This window comes from Eimeria necatrix, genomic scaffold (assembly GCF_000499385.1).
Source record: "Eimeria necatrix Houghton genomic scaffold, Enh_scaff108, whole genome shotgun sequence".
Taxonomy (NCBI): Eukaryota; Apicomplexa; class Conoidasida; order Eucoccidiorida; family Eimeriidae; genus Eimeria; species Eimeria necatrix.
Genome location: NW_013654845.1, coordinates 1,141 through 21,689, shown reverse-complemented (window position 1 = coordinate 21,689; position 20,549 = coordinate 1,141). Strand labels below are relative to the sequence as shown.

At 50.5% G+C, this 20,549-nt stretch overlaps 4 protein-coding genes across 4 annotated transcripts; all 4 read right to left on the bottom strand.

Moving 5' to 3' along the window:
- Nucleotides 1–64: 64 nt before the first annotated feature.
- Nucleotides 65–1,954, bottom strand: ENH_00002810 (hypothetical protein, conserved; the record flags this gene model as incomplete). The annotated part of the gene is made up of 2 exons (XM_013583975.1): nucleotides 65–984; nucleotides 1,489–1,954. 2 exons carry the CDS (start codon nucleotides 1,952–1,954, stop codon nucleotides 65–67), a joined length of 1,386 nt encoding a protein of 461 aa, XP_013439429.1.
- Nucleotides 1,955–4,180: 2,226 nt separating this feature from the next.
- On the bottom strand, nucleotides 4,181–5,529 carry ENH_00002800 (peroxidoxin 2, putative; the record flags this gene model as incomplete). Its single annotated transcript, XM_013583974.1, has 4 exons — nucleotides 4,181–4,357; nucleotides 4,722–4,961; nucleotides 5,150–5,276; nucleotides 5,420–5,529. 4 exons carry the CDS (start codon nucleotides 5,527–5,529, stop codon nucleotides 4,181–4,183), a joined length of 654 nt encoding a protein of 217 aa, XP_013439428.1.
- A 2,257-nt stretch (nucleotides 5,530–7,786) lies between these two features.
- Nucleotides 7,787–9,973, bottom strand: ENH_00002790 (CWF19-like protein 1, related; the record flags this gene model as incomplete). The annotated part of the gene is made up of 4 exons (XM_013583973.1): nucleotides 7,787–8,116; nucleotides 8,372–8,494; nucleotides 8,862–9,258; nucleotides 9,423–9,973. The coding sequence occupies 4 exons, from the start codon at nucleotides 9,971–9,973 to the stop codon at nucleotides 7,787–7,789; spliced, it is 1,401 nt and encodes a 466-aa protein (XP_013439427.1).
- A 743-nt stretch (nucleotides 9,974–10,716) lies between these two features.
- ENH_00002780 (hypothetical protein) lies at nucleotides 10,717–11,889 on the bottom strand (the record flags this gene model as incomplete). Its single annotated transcript, XM_013583972.1, has 1 exon — nucleotides 10,717–11,889. The coding sequence occupies one exon, from the start codon at nucleotides 11,887–11,889 to the stop codon at nucleotides 10,717–10,719; it is 1,173 nt and encodes a 390-aa protein (XP_013439426.1).
- Nucleotides 11,890–20,549: the final 8,660 nt, after the last annotated feature.

Sequence of the window (20,549 nt, the reverse complement as noted above, 5' to 3'; positions counted from 1 at the left end):
TTGCGCGTCTCGGGCCGCTGCGTCTTCCCGAAGCGAACTTCACTTTTATTTCTCCTTTTTGCATTTAATCAGCCCTTTGCAGCTTCTCCAGCCGCCGCTGCACAAAAGATACTATGCTGGTCATGTAGGGGCCCCGGCCCGCGCTGCGGGACATGCTGGCCACGCTGGGGCCCCCGCTGCCGCCCCAAGAGCCTTTCTGGGGCGTTGCTGCGCTGAAGCCGCTCCTGGGCATGCTGGCAACCACTCCAGTTTGCCCCGGATCGCTCCAGCCGCCCTTCTGTGCAACGCCCCCAGAGCCGCCATTAATGCCATTAATGCCACCATTAATGCCACCTTTAATGCCACCATTAATGCCACCATTAATGCCGCCATTAATGCCATTAATGCTGCCATTATTGCCGTTAATGCCGCCATTAATGCCGCCATTAATGCCGCCATTAATGCCACTGTCAATGCCATTGTTGAACCCGCTGTCTACGCCGCCGTTGAGGCCGCCGTTCATGCCACTGTCAATGCCGCCATTAATGCCATTATTAATGCCATTATTAATGCCACTATTAATGCCATTATTAATGCCGCTGTCAATGCCGCCATTGATGCCGCTGTCAATGCCGCCATTAACGCCATTCATGCCATTATTAATGCCGCCATTAATGCCATTATTAATTCCGCCATTAATGCCGCCATTAATGCCACCATTAATACCGCCATTAAGGCCGCCATTAAGGCCGCCATTAATGCCACTGTTAATGCCACCATTAATGCCATTAATGGCGCCTTTGGAGGGAAATGTGGGGACTTGAATGGACTTGGACGGGGGGCTTTCGAAGGCAAAAGTGGAGACCACTGCGGGCCGCTGCGCAAAACTCTGCTGCACATTAAAGAGACTCGGAAAGGGCACTGTGCGGCTGCTGCGGGGCCCGTAGTCGCGGATGACCACAGTGGGCGCGCGGGCTGCGGAAACGCGGGAGGCTCGCGAGGCGACTGCAGCAGCAGCAGCAGCAGCAGCAGCAGCAGCAGCAGCAGCAGAGGGAATTTAGTTAGAATTCGAAAATTGCGTTTAGGTGGCGAAAAAAGGAGAAAAAATGACGCAGTTTCGCAGAATACTCGAAGTAGTCACAGCGCTCAAGTGCAAATGCAGTAGAGAAACAAACTTAAAACAAAAAGTCGAAAATAAACATTTATTTGAGAGATTAAAAGAAACAAATGAAGAGTTGGAACAAAAGAATAAACAAAACAGCACGCAGATTCGAAGTTGGGCGGGAAAAGATGAACAGCAACTGCTGCATGCGGAGGCATCGAACTGCTGGAAAGCAGCGCCAAATCGAACAAGTAACGGCAAATAATGCAACAAACAGAAACATCTGAAAAGGAAAGAAGAAAATGCAAAATAAAAAGCAAAAAGATGCAAAAAAAAGAAAAAAAATGCAAAAACTTGCAAAAAAATGGCTAAGACCGTTCAAGAAAGCTGCGGACTGCGGAACTCACAGGAGGCAGTGGCGACGCTGCCGTTGCCGCCGCCGTTGGCGAAGTTCTCCTCGATGATGATGTCAGTGCTTCCGCCGTTGCTGGGGATGTCGATTTGAATGTCCGTAGATGGACCACTGGTCACCCCGGAGTTCATGCTGCACTTGGAGCAGGGGGGCAGCCCCAGACCCCCCCCGCTGCTGAAAGTGGCCACGCTGGCCACGCTGGGCAAGCTCGAGCGCTGGAAACTGCCGCGGGAGATCACCACGCTGTTGGCGCCCTTGGAGGAGGGCAGCGGGAGCGCAGCAGAGGCCACCACGCGGCTGTCCACGGCCAACTTGATGCTGTTGATCAGCGCCTGCAGTTCGCCGGCAGTGGCGGCCCGCGAGAAAGACGCGGCCGCGGGCTGCGACTTCCCGATGCAGGCCGCCAGCTGCAGCGCAGCCGCCAGCCATGTCACCGCCAGGGCAGCACTCCGCGCCGCCATCTTGCTGGTTGCTGCGGGAATAACCGGGAAAAAAGCGACAGACAGACACAAAAATGCATTTTAAGTCACCCGAAATGCATGCATTCGCAGTGTGGCAAGCAGTTAGCTGGTTTCCTCTGAGTGAGCTCGTGGGCGAGCACACAGGCAACGGCTTGAGCCAGACGCGGCAGCAGCTGCCCACTGCCCGCCTGCACTCGACAAATGTGGCTCTTTATACTCTTCAAATAATATATCAAAAGAGGGGGGCACTTTAAGCCGTCTGGACTGCTCGGATTTGCAATGTGGAAACGCGGCAGAGGAAGAAGGCGTGGTGCCGTGAGAACTGGAACAACTGGATAAAAGGCCGGCTTCCTTTGCGTAATTGCAGTTGTTACTGATTTATAAGGGTAAAAAACAAATAGTAATGCAGCTTTCCACAGGTAACACTCGCAGGAAACTCCCTAAAGCGAAACTGGAGCCCGATGCTGCCAGCGGCGCTTCGCGAGGTCACTCTGTGAAGAAGTGATTACACTTACGAGAAAGGGACAATGGCAACTTGAAATTTGATCTACTAAGAGAAAATAGATGATTGTGATGGTGCCAGAGTTCCAGAACAGAAAGAAATAAATGGACAAGATATGAATCGGCAGCAGCAGCCGCCAGCAGCTCACCAGCAGAGCGCCAACCAGCCACATAGCTGCGCCGCAAACCTAGCCACAAACGCGACACAGCGCAGAAACAAACCGAATTTCAAACTGAGGCCATTTAAAAGCCTTGATAAATCCTGTTAAAACTTTTAAAACCCTTTTTAAGGCAAGCCTTCGGCAGTTCAATGCTGTGGTGGTTCGAGACTTCGTCAGCAGCGCCGCACGAATGACCTCGCGAAACCTACGCTAAATGGACATCCACCGTTAAATCATTCCCGCAGATCAAGTTTAATTGACATGTTACCGTTTTAACAAATAAAACGGACGAGTTTGAACCTGTGGTTTCACCTCTTTCACAATCGAGACGAGCAGTCTCGATCTCTTTGAAATAGGTGGGTATTTCTGCTTCCTTGCTCGTTTCTGCTGCAGACGCAGGACATTCGCAACACAGCGATACAGTTGTCTAAAACTACTTGAATTTATTAGTTGTTTATTTTAATGATGCCATGGGCCAGTACAACCGCCTAGAAAGCACTTATCCGGAATGAGGCCACCAGTGTCTCAGACAATCTTGCAACTTGAAGTGCCCTCCCTCAGCGCTTTCTCTCACCCCTGGAAGCTAACCTTCCCCTGGCTCTTTGCTAACAGTCATTTCTGATATTGTTGCGAAGGGAAAGAAGTGACAAAGCCACAGGAGCACAGGTTTCCGATGCGCCCAGCCACGAGAGGCACTGCCGGGCCAGCATACCTCTTCAGCGCATGGCACTTGACTGCAGCAGTGAGCCGTGCGTTTTGTCCTCAAACCTAGCCCAATATTTGTCATTTTGTTGCGCATTTAACACTCGCAATATCCACACAAAGCAGCCCGGGCTCCCCACGCCAGCCCAACACCACTTCCCCTTGTGACGACATAGTCAGGGTCCACAGCCCTCTCGCTGTGAGTAAACCTCCAAACTCTGCGAAATCTAGCGCATCTGCATTTCTGTGATAAGCAATAAAGAATGAATCCCCTTAGGGCTGAGGAAGATCTCATTCATGAGAAGAGCCAGCACCACCCAGCACCTGTAGCTCATGATGGTTCAGCTGCCCAGACTGATTCGTACAACTAGCTCTACTAAGTACAAACCTCATACAGCATCAATTAAATGTTCTTGCAATGGAGCATTGATAATATAAAACAGTTTTCTAGAACAAGTCCCTTGACCAAATAGGAAGCAGCTAGCGAGCTGCAGAGTTGCAGCTCTAAGTTTTGCGCCGAAGTCCAAAATGGTATTCCTTTCGCGCCCGAGTTTTGCTGCTAGCATTTGCTGGCTCACTGCTGCAGTGCAAACTGGCTCTGCATGCAGTTGCCTGCTTCCGCACGGATGCAGCAGCAGCAGCAGCAGCAGCAGATCCCGCAACCCCGTTCAATTGCCAACAAAGGCAGCAGCAGCTGCCTCGAGAGCAGCTCCAGCCCCGCCATTTCGACAAACTCTTGAAAGCTTTAGCTGCAGCTGCACTGCTGCTGCATGCAACTGCTGCAGCTGAATGCAGCTGCTGCAGCTGCATGCAGCTGCTGCAGCTGCTGCAGCTGCTGCTGCAGCTGCTGCATGCAGAAGATTCAACCCCTGGGGTCTGGGGTGAGCCGCAGGTAAGGCTTTCCCGAAGGCAGCTGCAGCGCCTCGTGGCCTTTGGGCAAAAGCTTTTTTGCGTCTTCTGCTGCCAAGGTCGGCACTACGCAGCACTTGGCCCCGGCGGTCCAGTCCACAGGAGTGGCCACTGGAAACTTGGCAGTGAGCTGCGAAGAAAGAAGAAAACAAATATAAATTTAAATTTAAATGCATGCACACAAAACGGGACTTGTTCAAAAGTATTCACTGCATCAACCAACAAAAAGCTCTTCAAAACGAGGGGTCATAGAGCAACAAAAGCAATTCAAATGCCGCTAAGACAAACAGCAGCAAAAGAAGCAGCTCTTCAAAACGAGGGGTCATAAATAAGAAGCAGCAAAAGCAATTCAAATGCAACTAAGACAAACAGCCACAAGAGAAGCAGCTCTTCAAAACGAGGGGTCATAAAGCAGCAAAAACAAGTCAAATGCCACTGAGACAAACAGCCACAAGAGAAGCTGCAGCAAGATATACCTGCAGAGAGTCCAGCACTCTGAGGATTTCCGCGAAGTTCCTCCCAGTGGTGGCCGGGTACAAAATGGAGGCCGCCAGCTTCTTCTCAGGACTTATGAAGAAGACGCAGCGGCAAGTCAGAGGCAGCCCCTCTTTGTCCTTTTCCGCAGGATCCATAATTCCCAAACTCGCAGCCAGTTCCCTCTTGGGGTCGCAAACGAGGGGAAACGGCAAGTTCCCAGAGCGGCCCGCATAGGCCATTATGTCCTTCGCCCAGTCCTGCGCAGCAGCAGCAGCAGCAGCAGCAGCAGCAACACGCACTTCGGCTGCAGCGAGCACAGCACCTGCCCAGCATTTCAAAAAGGTGTTTATTTGCTGCTTCGCTGTGCAGATTGACGGGAGATCGCGTGTTCTTGCGGCTGCGGGCGCAGCGCCGCAGCAGCGCAGCAGCAGCTGCTGCTGCTCACTCTGTGGCTCTGCATGTCGTTGCAGGAGAAGCCAACGAGTTTGCAGTTCTTCTTCGTGAAGGAGTCCTGGAGCTTCACGGCTTCAGCGAGCTCCGTCGTGCAAACGGGAGTGAAGTCGTTCGGGTGGCTGCAAGCAACGCCAGAAATCCGGAATTGAGCACGAGACAAGGCTCTCCAGTGCAGCAGCCCCCCCCTCGTGCTCATCAGTCGACACAGAAGTCTACATAATTCAAAACGCGATTAAATGGGGCTTTTGTGCGCCAATCTTACCTGAACATCACTCCCCAGCTGTCTCCCAAGTACTCGTGCAAGCGGAAGTGCTCGGCGCCCAGCGCCTCCGCCTGGAAGTCTGGAAAGGAATCCCCCAAGTTCAACGGCATTTTCGCGTTTTATTTGATGCAAAGAAAGTTCAGATTCCCGAACAACAATTTAGATAACAGAAGGAGGAAACTGAACTGCATATAATGGCTGAGGCTGCTGGAAGCGCAACAGCGGTACACCAGCGGGGGGGTGCAGCCAGGAGTCGTGTCTCGAGGCTGAAACATGAATGAGGCCACAAGTAGTTCAGAAGAACGAACTATTTCTCATCTCATTTTGTGTTTTTCCTGCAAGTTTTCGTTTAAGAGGAATTCTAATTCGCGAAACGACGAAACAAATGCCTGTCCCACACTAGTGAATCAGCTTGTCGCCAGCGGCAACCCCCTTGACAAAGCTGCACAGAGAAAGCTCTACAGAAAGCTAAACAGTCTAACTTGAAGATCTATATTTCAAGTTTGGCATTTAGTGCCCAGGTCAGGGAATATAGAACTTAGTACTCAGGCGTTTTTCGAGTTTGCAGTCCAGATATCGGTGGTTCAAAACTGGGTGACACCCGTGTACTCCCCACTTTTCGAGCGACAGAAACTTATTTTTCCTCCATTTTGTCATGCTTTTTTGCTCTATTTGTTCATTTCCGTCAAGGCTTCTAGCTCTGTTCGCAGTGCATGGCTGAGGATTACATTATTTTGGCAAAGCAAGTTTCACTATGAGAGCAACTGGGTAAACTCTCGGCATTCTGTGGTCAATTACAGCAGCACTTGTTGTTGTTCGCTGGCTCATTTCCAGTTGCTCGGAAACACCTTTGTGCAGTCTGAACGCTTATTTTTAGTTTTTTTCAAGTTCGTTTTCCAAAATGGCGTTCGTTTTGTCTTGTTTGACCGCTGTAGGTTTGCGAGAGCTGTGAATGCCGTGTAGGTAGGAACCAAACTTGACATCCACTAGAGTGGATGTGTTTTGATGGAGTTTTATTGAAAACGAGAATAAATCAGGGCGCGCAGCAGCATCTTGCGAAATTATAGTTAAGACTTCATTCAAACATGACAAGTGCTAGTTCGCAGAGCATCCCAGAGATTGACGCACACAGAATCATTCAGTCACACTTATCTGCACAAAACAATACGAGACATTAAATTAGTGACGCTCTGGGTATCACTAACGATATTTTATACCTGTAGAAGGAGTGTCGGAAGCCCGTATATGCCTGCCAGCAATCGGGCAATAGAGAGTTGCAAACCTGTAGCAGCAAAAGTCTCCGCATGCCCCCAGTAATCCTCACTAGAATGGGTTTGTTGAAAACAGCTATGGGCACTGCACGCCATGCTGGCTGTCAATCAGTGGCCACGTAATGCGCAGCTGCTCTTTTCTCACTGTCTTTGTTTTGGAGGTGAGCAGAGGAACTTCTCTGCCACAACCTGTACCAGCTACAAGCAGCTGCAATACCTATTCCCCCTCATGTTTAAATACCTGCGAGTTGAACTAGCACAACCAGGGATTCCAGAGTGCACTTCAAAACAATGGCTCCCCTGTTTTCGTTTGTTTGTACCTCACCGGGCCCAGGAGCTGCAGCCACTGGAATAGCCAGCAGCCATGCAACACGAGCGTATCTCGATTTGAACTGGACAGGGCTCGCACTGAGTGCAGCATTTTACTTGCACCGAAGGAGTTCGCATTATGAACAGCATTTAACACTCACTTTCGAGTAGTCACTGAGTCCGTGCTGCTACGTCTTGCCTCTTCACCATGGAGTATATGAATTCCGGCGTTTTACACATAGTCTGCCTGAAAAGTTGCAAAATTTCCGTGAAAGCAGTGCAGAGTGTGGGAATTGCAAATAATATTTTGAATAGTTTGCTAGCTGTAGCTAGTAGCTACGGGCCGTACGTTATCACTGTGACAGCTAGCTGGCAAATGGTGTCACCTCCTCGAGTCCTCTTTTCGCATCGACAAAAGCGAAAACTTCACATTTTGAACTCTGTTCCAAACAAATAGGAAAGCTTTACAGCATGTAAATGACCCTCCTACAGTACTCGCTGAAGGCGTATCTGCGCATCCTTCTCGCAGTACTTCCTGATCAGTCCACCAGCTGCAACGGCAGCCAGTTTCAGCGTTTGCCGTGGCAGCTTCCCCATAGCTAACAGTAAGGGGCAGCTGAAGACCAGGCACGCCAAAGCATCGAAATGAACTCTTTCGTGCAGCACCAGGGGTTTCGAATACGCACGTGGAAGCATGAAGCCAGGTAAGCCATAATCCAGTGCATGTTTCCCACTGTGCTGAGCTGTTGCTCAAGCAGGGCGCCCAAAAAGAACTAAGGCGCCGCTTCTAATTGACCCCTACAACGTCACGAAGTGCTGCCGCTAGCTTCGCCTCTTCGTCCTTAGGCACAAGGCACGCCTGCCAGTTGACTTTGTCTCTCAGCCCCAACAGCTCTGCCATGACTTCCCGGCCAAAGGTCATGGGAATCTTCCCGCTGTCTCTCCCCGGTTGCACATGCAAATAACGATCAATTGTCTGTCCCTTCGCCGTTAAGACGCCAGGAATCTCCACGTAAAAGTAACCCAAACAGGGGTCCTTCGCCAACTCAGAAAGGGAAGTGATATCTGCTGTTTCTGGCAGTCTCTGCAAAGAAAGGCCTGCTCGCTTCGCCCGTTTCTGACGCCGCAGACGCAACACAAGACACAGATCTCAATTTCACTAGCCTGCGCAACCCAACCCAACATGCGCCAAGATCGCAGAAATGCTTGCGCATGCGCTGCTACAGGCCCGCGCCGTGCTCCGCCAAGCAAGTGACCTGGTGGGTGGAACACTGCGACTTCTTGTGCGTTTTATTTACAATTGACTGTCCTTTAAGAAAAATTCAAAAAACTGGAGAAGCCACGAAACGGTGCGATCGATACAAACACGAACCTCAAACAACTCCCCTGACTGAAGGGCCTGTGAACGGTCGCACGGAATTGCGTGAAGCTGAGAGTGCATGGCTTTAGTCGCCTTCATTGGCACGTAGCGCTCGTACACAACCAAATCGAGGCTCTGCAAAAAACAAAAACTTGAACCACAAAGCTACAGCCTGAACCCTACAATCTATGAGATAATATCCGACTTTGCGGGCTTCTGCCCGGGACTGTAAGAGCTACTCATACACCTCATGTGCTCATGAGCAAACTGTTGCCACTGGCTCACAGAAAATGCGTATATGCAATTCCAAGCTATCATAGGTGGGTGCAGCAGTCACTGTTGGGCTGTACAGCAACAGACTGTTCCTACAGATGAGCAGTGCGTCTGCAGCGAGGAACTTCGTTTGTCCATTTGGTGACTGTTACTAAAAGGACCTGCAAGTATCCGCTGCTTTTTTGTGCCGCAACTCTGGTCTACGCTTTGTTGTGGGATATGGCCTTGCCTGTTGACGAAATGCGCTGCGAGCGGCTCTGATGAGCGCCGCAGCTTCTCGGCGAGTCTCAGCGTCCGCGTAGGCCAGAGAGGGCAAATGCGCAATGGGAATGAGAAGCATGTGGAGAGGTGTGAGGCCCCCTTTGGGAACTGCAGTGTACATACGGTCCGCTATGTCAACAATCATGTGCTTCTCGACCTGCGGGTTCGCCAAACAGAACCAACAATCTGCATGCGGCTCCGTGGCTATTACGCTTCCGCATTTGATGCTCTTTGCCCCCGTGGGCCTATCGAAGGGGATTTTGTCGTAATAGAGCCGCAGCCGCAGAGGGCGGCCGCCCCCTTCCAACTGGCCCGAGGCTTCGGTGGCACTCGCCGCGTCCTTGGGATCGAAGTAGACTACATATCTGGAAGAAAGCAAGGCCGCAAACAAGTACAAGAGACAAAAGCAGCATGCAAATGCAAGAAAAGATGAAGAGCTTCTGTTCAAATGTTGTATTGCAAAGATGCAGCAATGGCCGAAGCAACCAGCGAAGCAGCAGCAGCAGCCAAGTGCTTCTCGCAGGCTCACGCTTTCCCTGTTCCCTTCGTCGGATCTGTCTTGTCTTTTGGCATAAAAATGAATTTAATGGCTCCAAACCGCTCCAGGGCCTTCTTGAGGGGCCCCTCCTCTGTAAGTTCAAACGGGAGGTTCTCCACCAACACCACTCCCGTTTCCCGGGGCCTCTTGGGGGCCCTCGGGGGCCCCTGCAGGCCGCCAGCTGCAGATGGCGAAGGGCCCCCAGGGGCCACGGGGGCCCACATTTCCTGGGGGGGCGGCGAGTGCAGCAGCAGCTGTCTTTGCCGGACAGCGCAGATGAAGGGGTTGGGGCTGTTGCACTCAATGGGCACGAAGAACAGAGCAGCACGGGCTTCCTCCACTGCGTCTGCTGCAGCAGCAGCTTGCTGCTGCTGCTGCTCTTGTTTAAAGCCCCGGGAAGCCCCTTCGCTTTCCCCTTGCTGCTGCTTCTCTTGCTGCTTCAAAAGATCCAGCATTGCAGTTGTGGGGCGCAGCTGCAGCGCATGAAAAGCCTTCACTTGGGGCCCCTTCTCGCCAACGACGCCAAGAGAAATTAGACGCATTGTGTACCCTGAGCAGCAGCAGCAGCAGCAACAGCAAGCCTGGCGGCAGTCAGCAGCAGCAGCAGCAAAACCAGCAGCTGGGGCCCCCCTAGCTGGCCACTTGCTGCTGCACAGGAGCAGCGAGTGAATGCATGCATTCAGTGCTGCTGTGCAGCACTTGAGTGCATGCAGTCAATACAGCAGAGTTGACAGAGGAATACACATGGCAGCAAACAGCTGCAGCAAACGGCTGCAGCAAACAGCTGCAGCAAACAGCTGCAGCAAACGGCTGCAGCAAACAGCTGCAGCAAACAGCTGCAGCAAACGGCTGCAGCAAACAGCTGCAGCAAACAGCTGCAACAAAAGCAGCATAAAGATGCTTACCAAAATGTCTTCCCCTAAAGAAAGGTCTTTGCCAGAAAAGGCCTAAGCCGCTGCAGATGATATGGCGGGGCTCGAGGAAGTCCGCGAGACAGCTGCTCTCGCTGCAGCAGCAGCAGCAGCAGCAGCAGCAGCAGCAGCAGCAGCCCCATCGCAGAGTCACCGCGGGCCAGAAGGTTTCAAAAAGCAGCAGCAGCAGCAGCAGCAGCAGCAGTAGCAGCAGCAGCTACAGCAGCGGGACTAGCGGCGAACAAAACACCCCGCCACGCCACAGCAGCGCAACAAAGCAGCAAAACAAAAGGCATGTGCTGCAGGTGTTGGCAGCAGATTAAAAGTGGTGAAAATATTTAACTCAAGTCTTAAAAGCCACTTGGCATTCCGAACTAATAAAGAATGACCCACAAGCGAAAATGAAATTCAGAAGACTCCGAGTGAGCCGCTGCCTCTTTCTTCGCAACATTACTATCTAGGCCAGCATGCTCACCCTGCTGCTGCTGCTGCGGCCCCTGCTGCTGCTGCTGCGGCTCCTGCTGCTGCTGCTGCGGCTCCTGCTGCTGCTGCTGCGGCTCCTGCTGCTGCTGCTGGGTAAACGGCGCTGGCGCCACCCCCGGGGGTAGCCCGTCAAACATTCCCAGCAAGGGCTCAGTTGTCACGAAGAGGTCTGTGCTGCCTCTGAAGTCCCTGAAGCCTCCCCATCCATCTAGAAGGCTCGAGATAAACTTGGCTCCGGCCGTGCCGTTTTCATGCTGCTGCTGCTGCTGCTGCTGCTGCTGCTGCTGCTGCTGGTCATTGGATCCATTGGAGTTGCAGCAGGGAGATTCAGCATTCTGCTGCCCACTGTAAAAGGCAACATTGAGGCCCTCCAGCTGAGCAACACCAGCGCCACCTAGCAGCCACACGTTGTCCAGCAGCTGCAACGGGGAGTACGTACACCCGGGAGCACGTGGAGGCGCCTCCGGCTGTGCAGGTGAAAGTTCATTTGATTTAATTCCATTTTTCTCTTCATCTTGACCATTTTTCTCCCCTAGAGCCTCAGAAACGTTTCCAGAAGGGCTGTCAGCGGCTGCTGCAGGCCTAGCAGCAGCAGCAGCAGCAGCAGCAGCGGAAGCAGCAGATTCCTCTTTTACGGCCCTCTCAGGAGCCGCTTCCCCGCTCCTAATAGCCACTGCAGAGCCTCCCCGGCCCATCCGAGCACTCAGTCTCTGGGCGCAATCGCTCGCGGCCTTGTCGAGGATGTACAGGGGGAGGGGAAGGGAGCTGCAGCAGTGCTGCAGCTCTGCGAAGCCCGTTGCGAATTGCTGCGAGAGTTCAGCACGGATAGCCTGTGCCACGTCATTTTGGTTTGCCTTTTCGGGGAAGTCTGGGCTTTCACACTTCACCACTTGTGTTGAAGAGTCCTTGCATGCAGCTCCCGCCTTCGAGTCTTGCGGATCTGCAAAGAAGGACCCTGTGCAGACCGCGAAGTCAAAGGGCCCCTTGTTCTGCAGCTGCTGCAGCACTCTGTGCAGCTCTCTGACCCTCCCGCGGACTTCGCCGCAAAGAAGCACCCGAACCATCCCTCCAGTTCAGCACTGAGCCTCGGCACTGCTGCACATGCATGCGCATGGGGGCTGGGGACAAATGTGACTGAAATTTTCTGGGTAAGGGATTCGTGGGCCGGCCAGCTTAATAAAATAACACAAAAAAAGAAGATTAGACGAAGGGAACGGCCAAACTTTATATTAAAACTCCACGAAGGCAGGCTCCAACTGTGCTTGCATGCGGAACCGGGGCCTTCTGCGAGGCAACTTCAAGTCTAGCGCTTCACACATTACTGTAACAAATCAATCTCCCAGGTCATCAGTTTCACAGAGAGTTCTGTCAAACAATTTGATGCTAATCATATCTTAGCCAGTATCCACTGAACTACTTGGGCACGCCGTGTTGGACCCAACTATGCGGCTACTGATGGCTGCAGCGAGAACGCTGTGTTGTCCTAGTTTATTTGATGAGTAATTAGTGTTTTTTTAGCAAATATTTGGGAGGCAGCACCAGCGAGTTTCGCAGTGGGGCCCCTAGCAACTGGAGAGTGGCCGGATGGAGTCACAGACTTGAACGCCAGTCTAGTTATTAATCCAGTCCAGCAAGGTTTGAGGCCCGCCGAAATGCACTACTGTGTTCAAAATGTAAGTGAAGCATTTCAAGCCAGAGGGCGGAGAGGTAGTTCCCGTTATATTCTGCAAACACTGATGGACATGGGAGGGAGACCGTAGCAGTGAAAATGAATTCAAAATGAGTCCGCCTCCATTGAAAGTTACTTCTATCCACGTGCATATCCAATTATTTAATTGCATCGAACAGTGCTCTATGCAAGAGAACTGCTGCTAGCTGCTAACCCAACGGGAAACGCCACCAGCGCTTGTCATTTAACGGAACTCTCGCGACTCGCCCGTCTCAGTTTGAACATGAATCCCCCGCAACGCCAAAATTCATTTAGTGAAGATTTCAGTTTCTTAGGTCTAGTAGGATTTTTTTAACGCCGTGCCGACCACAAGGAAGGAGGCCTGCCCGTGTTGCATGTGAGTGCAACAATGCGGTCCTAGCCCCCATAACTATTGCAGCTGAGCTAGTTGTGTATAATACGTATCAGGTGGTGTGTAAGGGAATCAACATTCTGTCTCTTGATTCAAAATGAACCGCGACACTTCTGCTTCCACCCTGAAACATTGTGGGAAAGGGGGTTCCCAGAATTTCTACAAAAGGTAGAACCCGCTTCAGGCAACCAACTGGCTAAGTAAGGCAACTCACTGAAGACGTCATTATACACTGAAAAAGGTCCAAACAGACAGGTCCTGTTTGGGGAAGTTTTCTATGGTCGCAGGCCCCGTCAAAAATGCCCAGGTCAACCCTCAGCCGCCTTATTAGCTCCTACCATGATTATCATTTACAATGCTTGTGCTCGTTCCTTCAAACGCTTGTCTAATATCTCATTAAATACAGACTCTTAAGACACTTTGCTGCATTAACCTGCGCCGTACGTCTGCCGAATGCAGGATAGACTTTGGCACACCGCCAAATTCCCCCACGTCTTTTCAGGTTTCTCGAGGAAGTTGTCTGGTTTTCTTTCTCTCCAGGGCCTCAGCAAACAAAAAGATTGCCGAAATAATGTTCCAGAAAAATGGAACTCTTTCACGTGAGCATACATGAACTTGAACGGAGTGCTGGTCAACAGCCACACTTTGACTGGCGAGCAACATGCAAGCAGCCGAACGGCGGCTACGCAACTAACATGGTGTTTGCTCATTGCCCTGTTTCTTGACACTCATGGGGCTCGTTTGACTTTTTTTCCTGAACTCTTATTGGGGCCGCACCTCTTCGCGTTGTTCCGCCCATCGACTGTAGCTTCCTTTCGCTCTCTCTGTGACCTGTCTCGTGCAGGGCCTTTTTGCATCTCTCCCTGAGGGCTAGCTCAAGACTTCCATGTGCAAGCCAGAAAGCCCGTACTGCTTGGCCTTTTGTGGTGAGCGCGGCCTCTCTCCACTCCTATATCGTTTTTCCCCCCACTACATAGGTACTTCCAAGTCCAAAAATGTCAAAAAACCCCAAAGGCCTGGCCTTCCCGAGGTCTTTGATGCCCCTCAGCATGCGTCTGTGCTCGCAGGCTGTACACGTGACACGGCTAGCCTCGATCCCTGGTTTTCCCCTCAAACACTCTAGGCTAAATCTGTTGCAAGAGCCTGGTTCTCGTGGCTATAAGCTCTCCAATAATGCCCTATGTGTGGAATAATAAATGTTACAGCCTTATGGGGTTGCGCTGGAGCAACATTGTAGTGATAGGCACAACACCCTTTGGGACTGTCATGCATAAATCCCTAGGTAGTTTCCCGAAAAAGCAGCTTAATGACTCATCTGTTCCCCTGACGACTGCGCAATCCGAAGCCCTTCACTAGAGCTACAACGATGTGTTGCATCCCGTCCCCTCAGTTCTTGCCGTCTTTCGTAGTATTTAATTTTGTGACAGGATACAGAACCTACTTTAGAACCTCTGGTTAACCAGCACCCCGTCGCTCATAACCACAGTGCTCTACAGTTACAACAATTGCGGCAAAGTTAGGCCTGGCAGCTAACCAATCATCTTCTTGCCGTATCGCCGTGAATCCAGTCTTATATTGGTGAAACGAAACTACCAAGTTTCTAAAAGAGCCCTCTTGAGGCTGCTTTTTTCATGCTTTACGGGTTTTGGATGCATTGGAAGAGATTTGCCGGATTCCTCACTCAGCAATATTCCCCGTTGGGGTTTCAACACAATAGTAAAGCGCTGGACAGTGTTCTTATTGTTAGCTGATATACTCACGCTTCCAGATGCTGGGGAGGGCGCCTGGTGATCGAGTCTCCCAAGCGGAGTAGGAGGGTCCTTAGTTATTGCTTCCGGAAGGTCTGCTTCTAAGCTTAGGAATCTCTGTTCTTCTGACAGCTCCGGTGAGGACTCTTCGGTTCTTACAAATTGTCCATTTCAGAAGCAGACATCGAACCCGTTAAGTGCTGCAGTATGAGCGGCTGACCACAGATACGTGTTTCTGGGTACTCTCTCACATGTGCATCAAGCCCAGCAAGGTGACCACGTGAATTCTTATCACCGGCTGCAGCAATTCCAATGTTTCATCTGTAGGAGGAACAGCTCTAAAAATAGCGATGCTCTAATGGGAGAACTAGCAGCTCTGGATGACGAAAATGGAACTTAGGAATCTTTAAAGGAAGTGACAGCGTGCACAGAGCTTCTGTTTGTTTTCAGGTCAGCGCCATGCACGAAGTCTCGACTTTGCTCTGGGATCTGCAGGGACTATCCACTCACAGAGCCCTGCATTCCCACACTCTTTATTTCTCTTTGTGCCGTAGTGTGCAATGAACTCTCAAGGCCATTTCTTTGCTCGGTTAAGGCGCTTTGCAGTACGCTTGTGGCTGAGTAAATCACAAGACGGTGCAGTTTGAAGGCCTGCATCCATCAAGTCCACCTGAAATGAAGTTTTGCTGCCGTCCAGTTGTTACGTCGATTATTGACTCATGAGGACGAGCAGCCGATGAGCCCCATAGGTGCAGCGTCCAAAGTAGTCTCGCAAAATCTACTTATAAGCAGATCATGAAAAACTAAGCATTTCCACGAAACTGTCGCAAAACGCAGTAGGAACATTTGAGTCAGCTGGTGACGCGACACCCTGTCTCGTACATACTTTCAAGCGCATTACCAACTCCTTGATGCACCAAATCGCGTGTATTTTGATCCCTGAGATCAGTCCAAAAGCAACTGGAGAAGTTAAACGTGTAAGTATTTCTCTTTTCAAATCTCCGCCGGTAGCCAGACTTCCCCTACTTCGCGAATCTTCCCACGTGGGAAACAAGATCCCTGTTACCTCGTGAATGCGTTGCAGCCATAATGTATTTAGCCACACATATTGATACTTTCGCTTCTGAGCCAACAATCAAAGAATGTTACAGTGATTCTCTCTGGGTTAGTCTCTGCACCAAATCCCTCTCCATTAGCCCAGACATGTTGGGCTGCGCGCCAAATCACAAGTCTTAGCATTGTTCGTGAATGCAGATATACACTATCCTCATCCACAACATTCAGACTTCTCTGTCTGAACTTTGCTAGAGCAATTTTTAAGTCATATAATCTCGGCGGCGCAGAGTGCACTTTTCGTTCCCGATCCTGAGTGACTGAGTGACCAGGGAAGCGACTGACTAACAAGCTCACAGACCCTATGCAAATTCAAGCATTGTCTCACAACAATCAATTTTTAGCGTGAAAGAAACTGCCTGCGAAGCCAGGCGCAACCGTGGAAGTTCCACAATCCATTGCTGCCTTCTGACGCGTCCAGACTTGGACAGTGGCTATAGTTAAAATATGGAAGGCAAGGCGAGCTGCAGCCACTGCCAAACCATTCAGATGATTGGAAAAGACTCATTCACTCCAATTCAACTAGGCAAATGGACCAAATGGCCCCATGCAGCCCACCACTCCGCCCCGGCTGTGGTTGCCGCCGCAGAAACTACAGCAATGTGGCTGGCCCCTGGGCTCATCCAGGAAGAGTTAGACACCACATGAACAATTTTTCAGTATACAAGTGCAGACTTGAGCGGCTTTTAATGCCCTTTTTGGTTTTCCACTGGCTTTACAATCCCGTCCGCTCTGGCTTTCTTCCACACAACTGGGAACGGAAGTCTTGTCGTGGGTCGCCGGCAGTTGGCCCTGCTGCAAATAAAGTTTTTCAGCAGACAGTACTACAAGCAATGGGGCGCAGAGCATATTACAAAGGATTTCAGTATCGGCAGCTTTCGTTTTTTTTGCTGATCCTCACATCAGCCACTGCAGAGAGTGCCAAGCATTCAGAGGGATCTGGTGACCCCACGCTTGATCCCACGCTGTCAGATATTTTACGCATTCACCGCCTCAGCTTCTTCTTTCATGAAGGCATGAAAAATTTCTCACAGCATCTAGACCCGAGTTCGGCGACACCTAGATCGCCACGTTTCTGGAAGTCGCAGAGGCGGTATCAGGATACCTTCGCAATCAGCCTGCTCGCAGCTGCTGTAGCTGTGATATTTTTAGTGTTAGTGTGCCATCAAGTTCACCAAAAGCGACCAAGCTCTGCAGCAGCAGCAAGACGCCTGGGAGACGACGGAAATCATTTTCCTCCTAACTGTCATGTAAGTCGGCTTACCGGGATGTCGTCAAGCCACACAACTGGGCCTTCAACTTGCAGCAAAGAAGGTGGCGACGTCCCTTTAACGGGATGTGGCAGGTATCGTAACTATACAACTTCGCGCAGTTCTTCAACCATTGGCACAGAAGCACATCAAGCAATGTGCTCAATCGAGTTTGAGGTTTGTACCCTTGTCTCAACAACAACTTGAGGTTCGATATCGAGCATGCGAATTGTTTATTGTGGTCTGAGGTTGTTTACGGATATGCTTGTCGTCGAGCATGCAGGAGGCAAGGCATACAGAGCACGTGCCCCACGGTGCGTGGGACATTCGTGGACTCTTGGGATCTGAAAGACATTTCACACGGGCAAAAGTGCCTAAATAACAATGCCATCTACACAGTGATCGTGCTGGCATGTGCTCATTCAGTTCCTGCCTGAAATGCTGAAGCTATCCTGAAGAGGATAAGGAGCTCAGCGTTCGGCGAATGAAGGAAGGAGCACCAACGCTGATTTGCACTGGGGAAGATAAGGGAGGTCATAGAATGTGCATAGCCCCTGAGCACAATGATGCGCAGCGAAAAATGAAGGAAAATGCATCAGTTTTCAAACTGTAGGAGGTTTTAGTCATTTTGGCGACCAAATGCGCAGCGTCAAGTGCGACTTTGTCTCGAGACTACGGATTGCCTGGAAAAGTAAAGTTGCGGTAGTTTGATGACAGAAGTGGCCATGGCTGTTCACGGTTGGGCGTCAATGCCCTCCAAATTGGCATTACTTGACAAGGATGTGAATTTTGCAGACATGGGGTGTGAGCGAACACACCGTCGTGGATCATTTGAAGGTGGAGAAGATACTGGATATCGTCTGGCTTACATGTACAAGCTTAATAGTGGGCCTGTAGTGTACTTTCGGGAACATTTGCGAGAGGTCTGCAACGTACGCTTTCGGCTATTGGTCATAATGGTGAAAACATTTATATGAGCACATCGCGTGTATCGACGCACTCTAAATTGAAAATTGCTCTAGACCGGGACATAAATTTTGCAGGCTTGGGGTGTGAGCGAGCATATCACCGTGGATTCGATGAAGCTCTGGAAGATACTGGATATAATCTGGCTTACACACGTAGACTTCATGGTGCGTCTATAGTGTGCCTTTCAGAGTATTTATAGGGAGTCTGCAATGTGCGTTCCCAGCTGTTGGTCATCATGATGAAGGCATTTATATGAGTACATCGCCTTTTTCGTTTCAGCTAGTTGGAGCTGAGCAAGGGGAGGGCAGTCTTGTTTACTACAGGGAATGTGAGGGGCTTCTGTGTTTGCCAAGATACCAAACGGGGAATTTTGTGCATTCCGCGAAGAATTTTTGTAGCGAAAGAAAAATTCTTGTTCTTTGTAATAATGGGGGCTAAGGGGTGTCTTGAACCTCCATGACCGGTGCTTTCCACCAATTCCCTGCAATGGAAAATAAGCTGCGCTTGCTACGAGTACGGAGGCAGTACTTGCTGTTGAAAGAAGCGGCATCGTTTGTTGGTTACTACGGATCTGGACACCTGGACTATGTTTGCGTGGGTTGGCGTTGCGCCTGCTTGCTCCCCAGAGACATCGACTGCCGATGAAGAAGCCTGACCTTCGTTCTTGTAGGCTGTAAGCGTCGTCTGTTGTGCATCGGCTCTCTTGACCCGCAGTCCTTCCCAAAGATTTTATGTCCCCAGGACACCCAGCGGAAAATGTACATTGCGTGCACATGTGAACAAACTTCCAAACTAACACCGATGTAGGCAGCAGAAGTTCTGACCTAGAGCGGCATGTCTGCTTGACTGTGAAGGCTTGGACCTGCTTGACGACACGAAAAGCATCCTGATGCAGGAAAAACGTTACAGGCAAAACAACTGCTCTGCAGAGTCACATATCCCATAGGTTTTACAAACACCACATGATTGCTTGTGGATCCACACCGCAAAAAGGTAATTTTAAGCAAAGCAGTTGCAGCGGTCCCACTGTTGCATTTATCTAAAACTCACCTTTCTGGAAGAAGCACGAATAGAGCTAACAAACGCGGGCTAGGCAGATAGAAACTCAGGTGCAGTAGAATGTAAAATTCATTCATAAATGCGTGGGCAAGACTGCGCGCCATTGCATGGTTTCCTGTTTGACTGAAACTGCACAAATGAGCCACTTCTGAAAAGTTTGCATGTGCGTAAAACATTACGACTTCCATTGACCAAATAAGGTCTTGGGTAGTCTATACAGCGAGCTGCTCAAAAAATGAAATGCTTGTGAAGATTCCATGAGACTGCAGTGGTAGACTTTACCAAACTGCACCAATTAGTAAGTTGGAGATCTAAAGACGCCGAAAGTTGTGTCGATTCACGTTTAGAATGCTGGGTTATTGGCCTTTTGATCTCAGTTTGTTGAGGCTGCCTCTTGTAGCCGGTGTAACGTCAACTTACCAGTAGGTCCACTATTCTCAAGGCCTTACACTGACAACATCACAGGAGGTCCAGCAAGGTGCTACGGCTTTCGTTGCCATGCTAATGCTCGAAGTGGTGGTAACTGCCTGCTCGGAGTAAAGCCTTTTTTAACGGTTCTGTGAAAAGGGGTTGCTGAAACTACTGCTTGGGACTTCTCTGATTTGTTGCGGCGGGTTATAAGAGAATAGACGCAACTAGTGAGAGCAACGTGAATAGGGGGAGCAGTAGAAGGAAACATACTGCTGAAGTGCATTAGATTTTTCGCCGACCGAATGCTCATGGTGAGCGAATTCGGCAAAACAGACAGAAACGTGTTCTTTTCCACAAGTGTACTTCGCGGTAGGCAGGGACACACGCGCGTAATTTTCGCTTGATACCCTTATGGCAATAGACTGCAGTAAATGACTTACGGGTGTACAATGCACCCGTGTTGACGTTAAAATCTGTATCCAAATGATTAACGGGCAGAGGCATACTGTTGCGGCGCCACATGGCTACATAAATTCGTGACCTCTAGAAGCGTCATGAAAGCTATGAAATGGTACGAACATCTGAGTGCCTGGCAACGAGCGGCAGAAGCGTCGCTACTTTGCTGTGCTGAAAACGGATATCGCAGCGAAGTTGTTGGCAGTGCTTCCCTGGTCCTGGTGAACAAAAATGATGCTGCAAGGAAAATTTTGGAAAATCCCCTCGCTTCGGACCAGACGCCCACGCGTCGGTGCTAGTGTTTGGTGGTGTGACTAATGTTGCGTTCGCGACCTGTGACGGTGAGATTGCTAGCTGGTAACGAAGAGCGATACCGATGAACTGTTCCTGGATGATGCTTCGGGAGATGGATATTGACAGGGCTTGGAAAGGCACACTGTTGAGGTCCCGTTCATTGATTCAAGTGTTTGGACACAAGGGCAAAAATGCATTGTGACAGGCGGGAGTTTGGGCCATCGATGCAGGAGTTGTTCCAGTTCATTAGGACTAACAGAGTTTGTGCTCACTGATGCAGGCCCTGGTATACCTGTTTTGTCTATGACTGGTAGCCCAGACTTTAGAATGCCTGTTTGTGCTA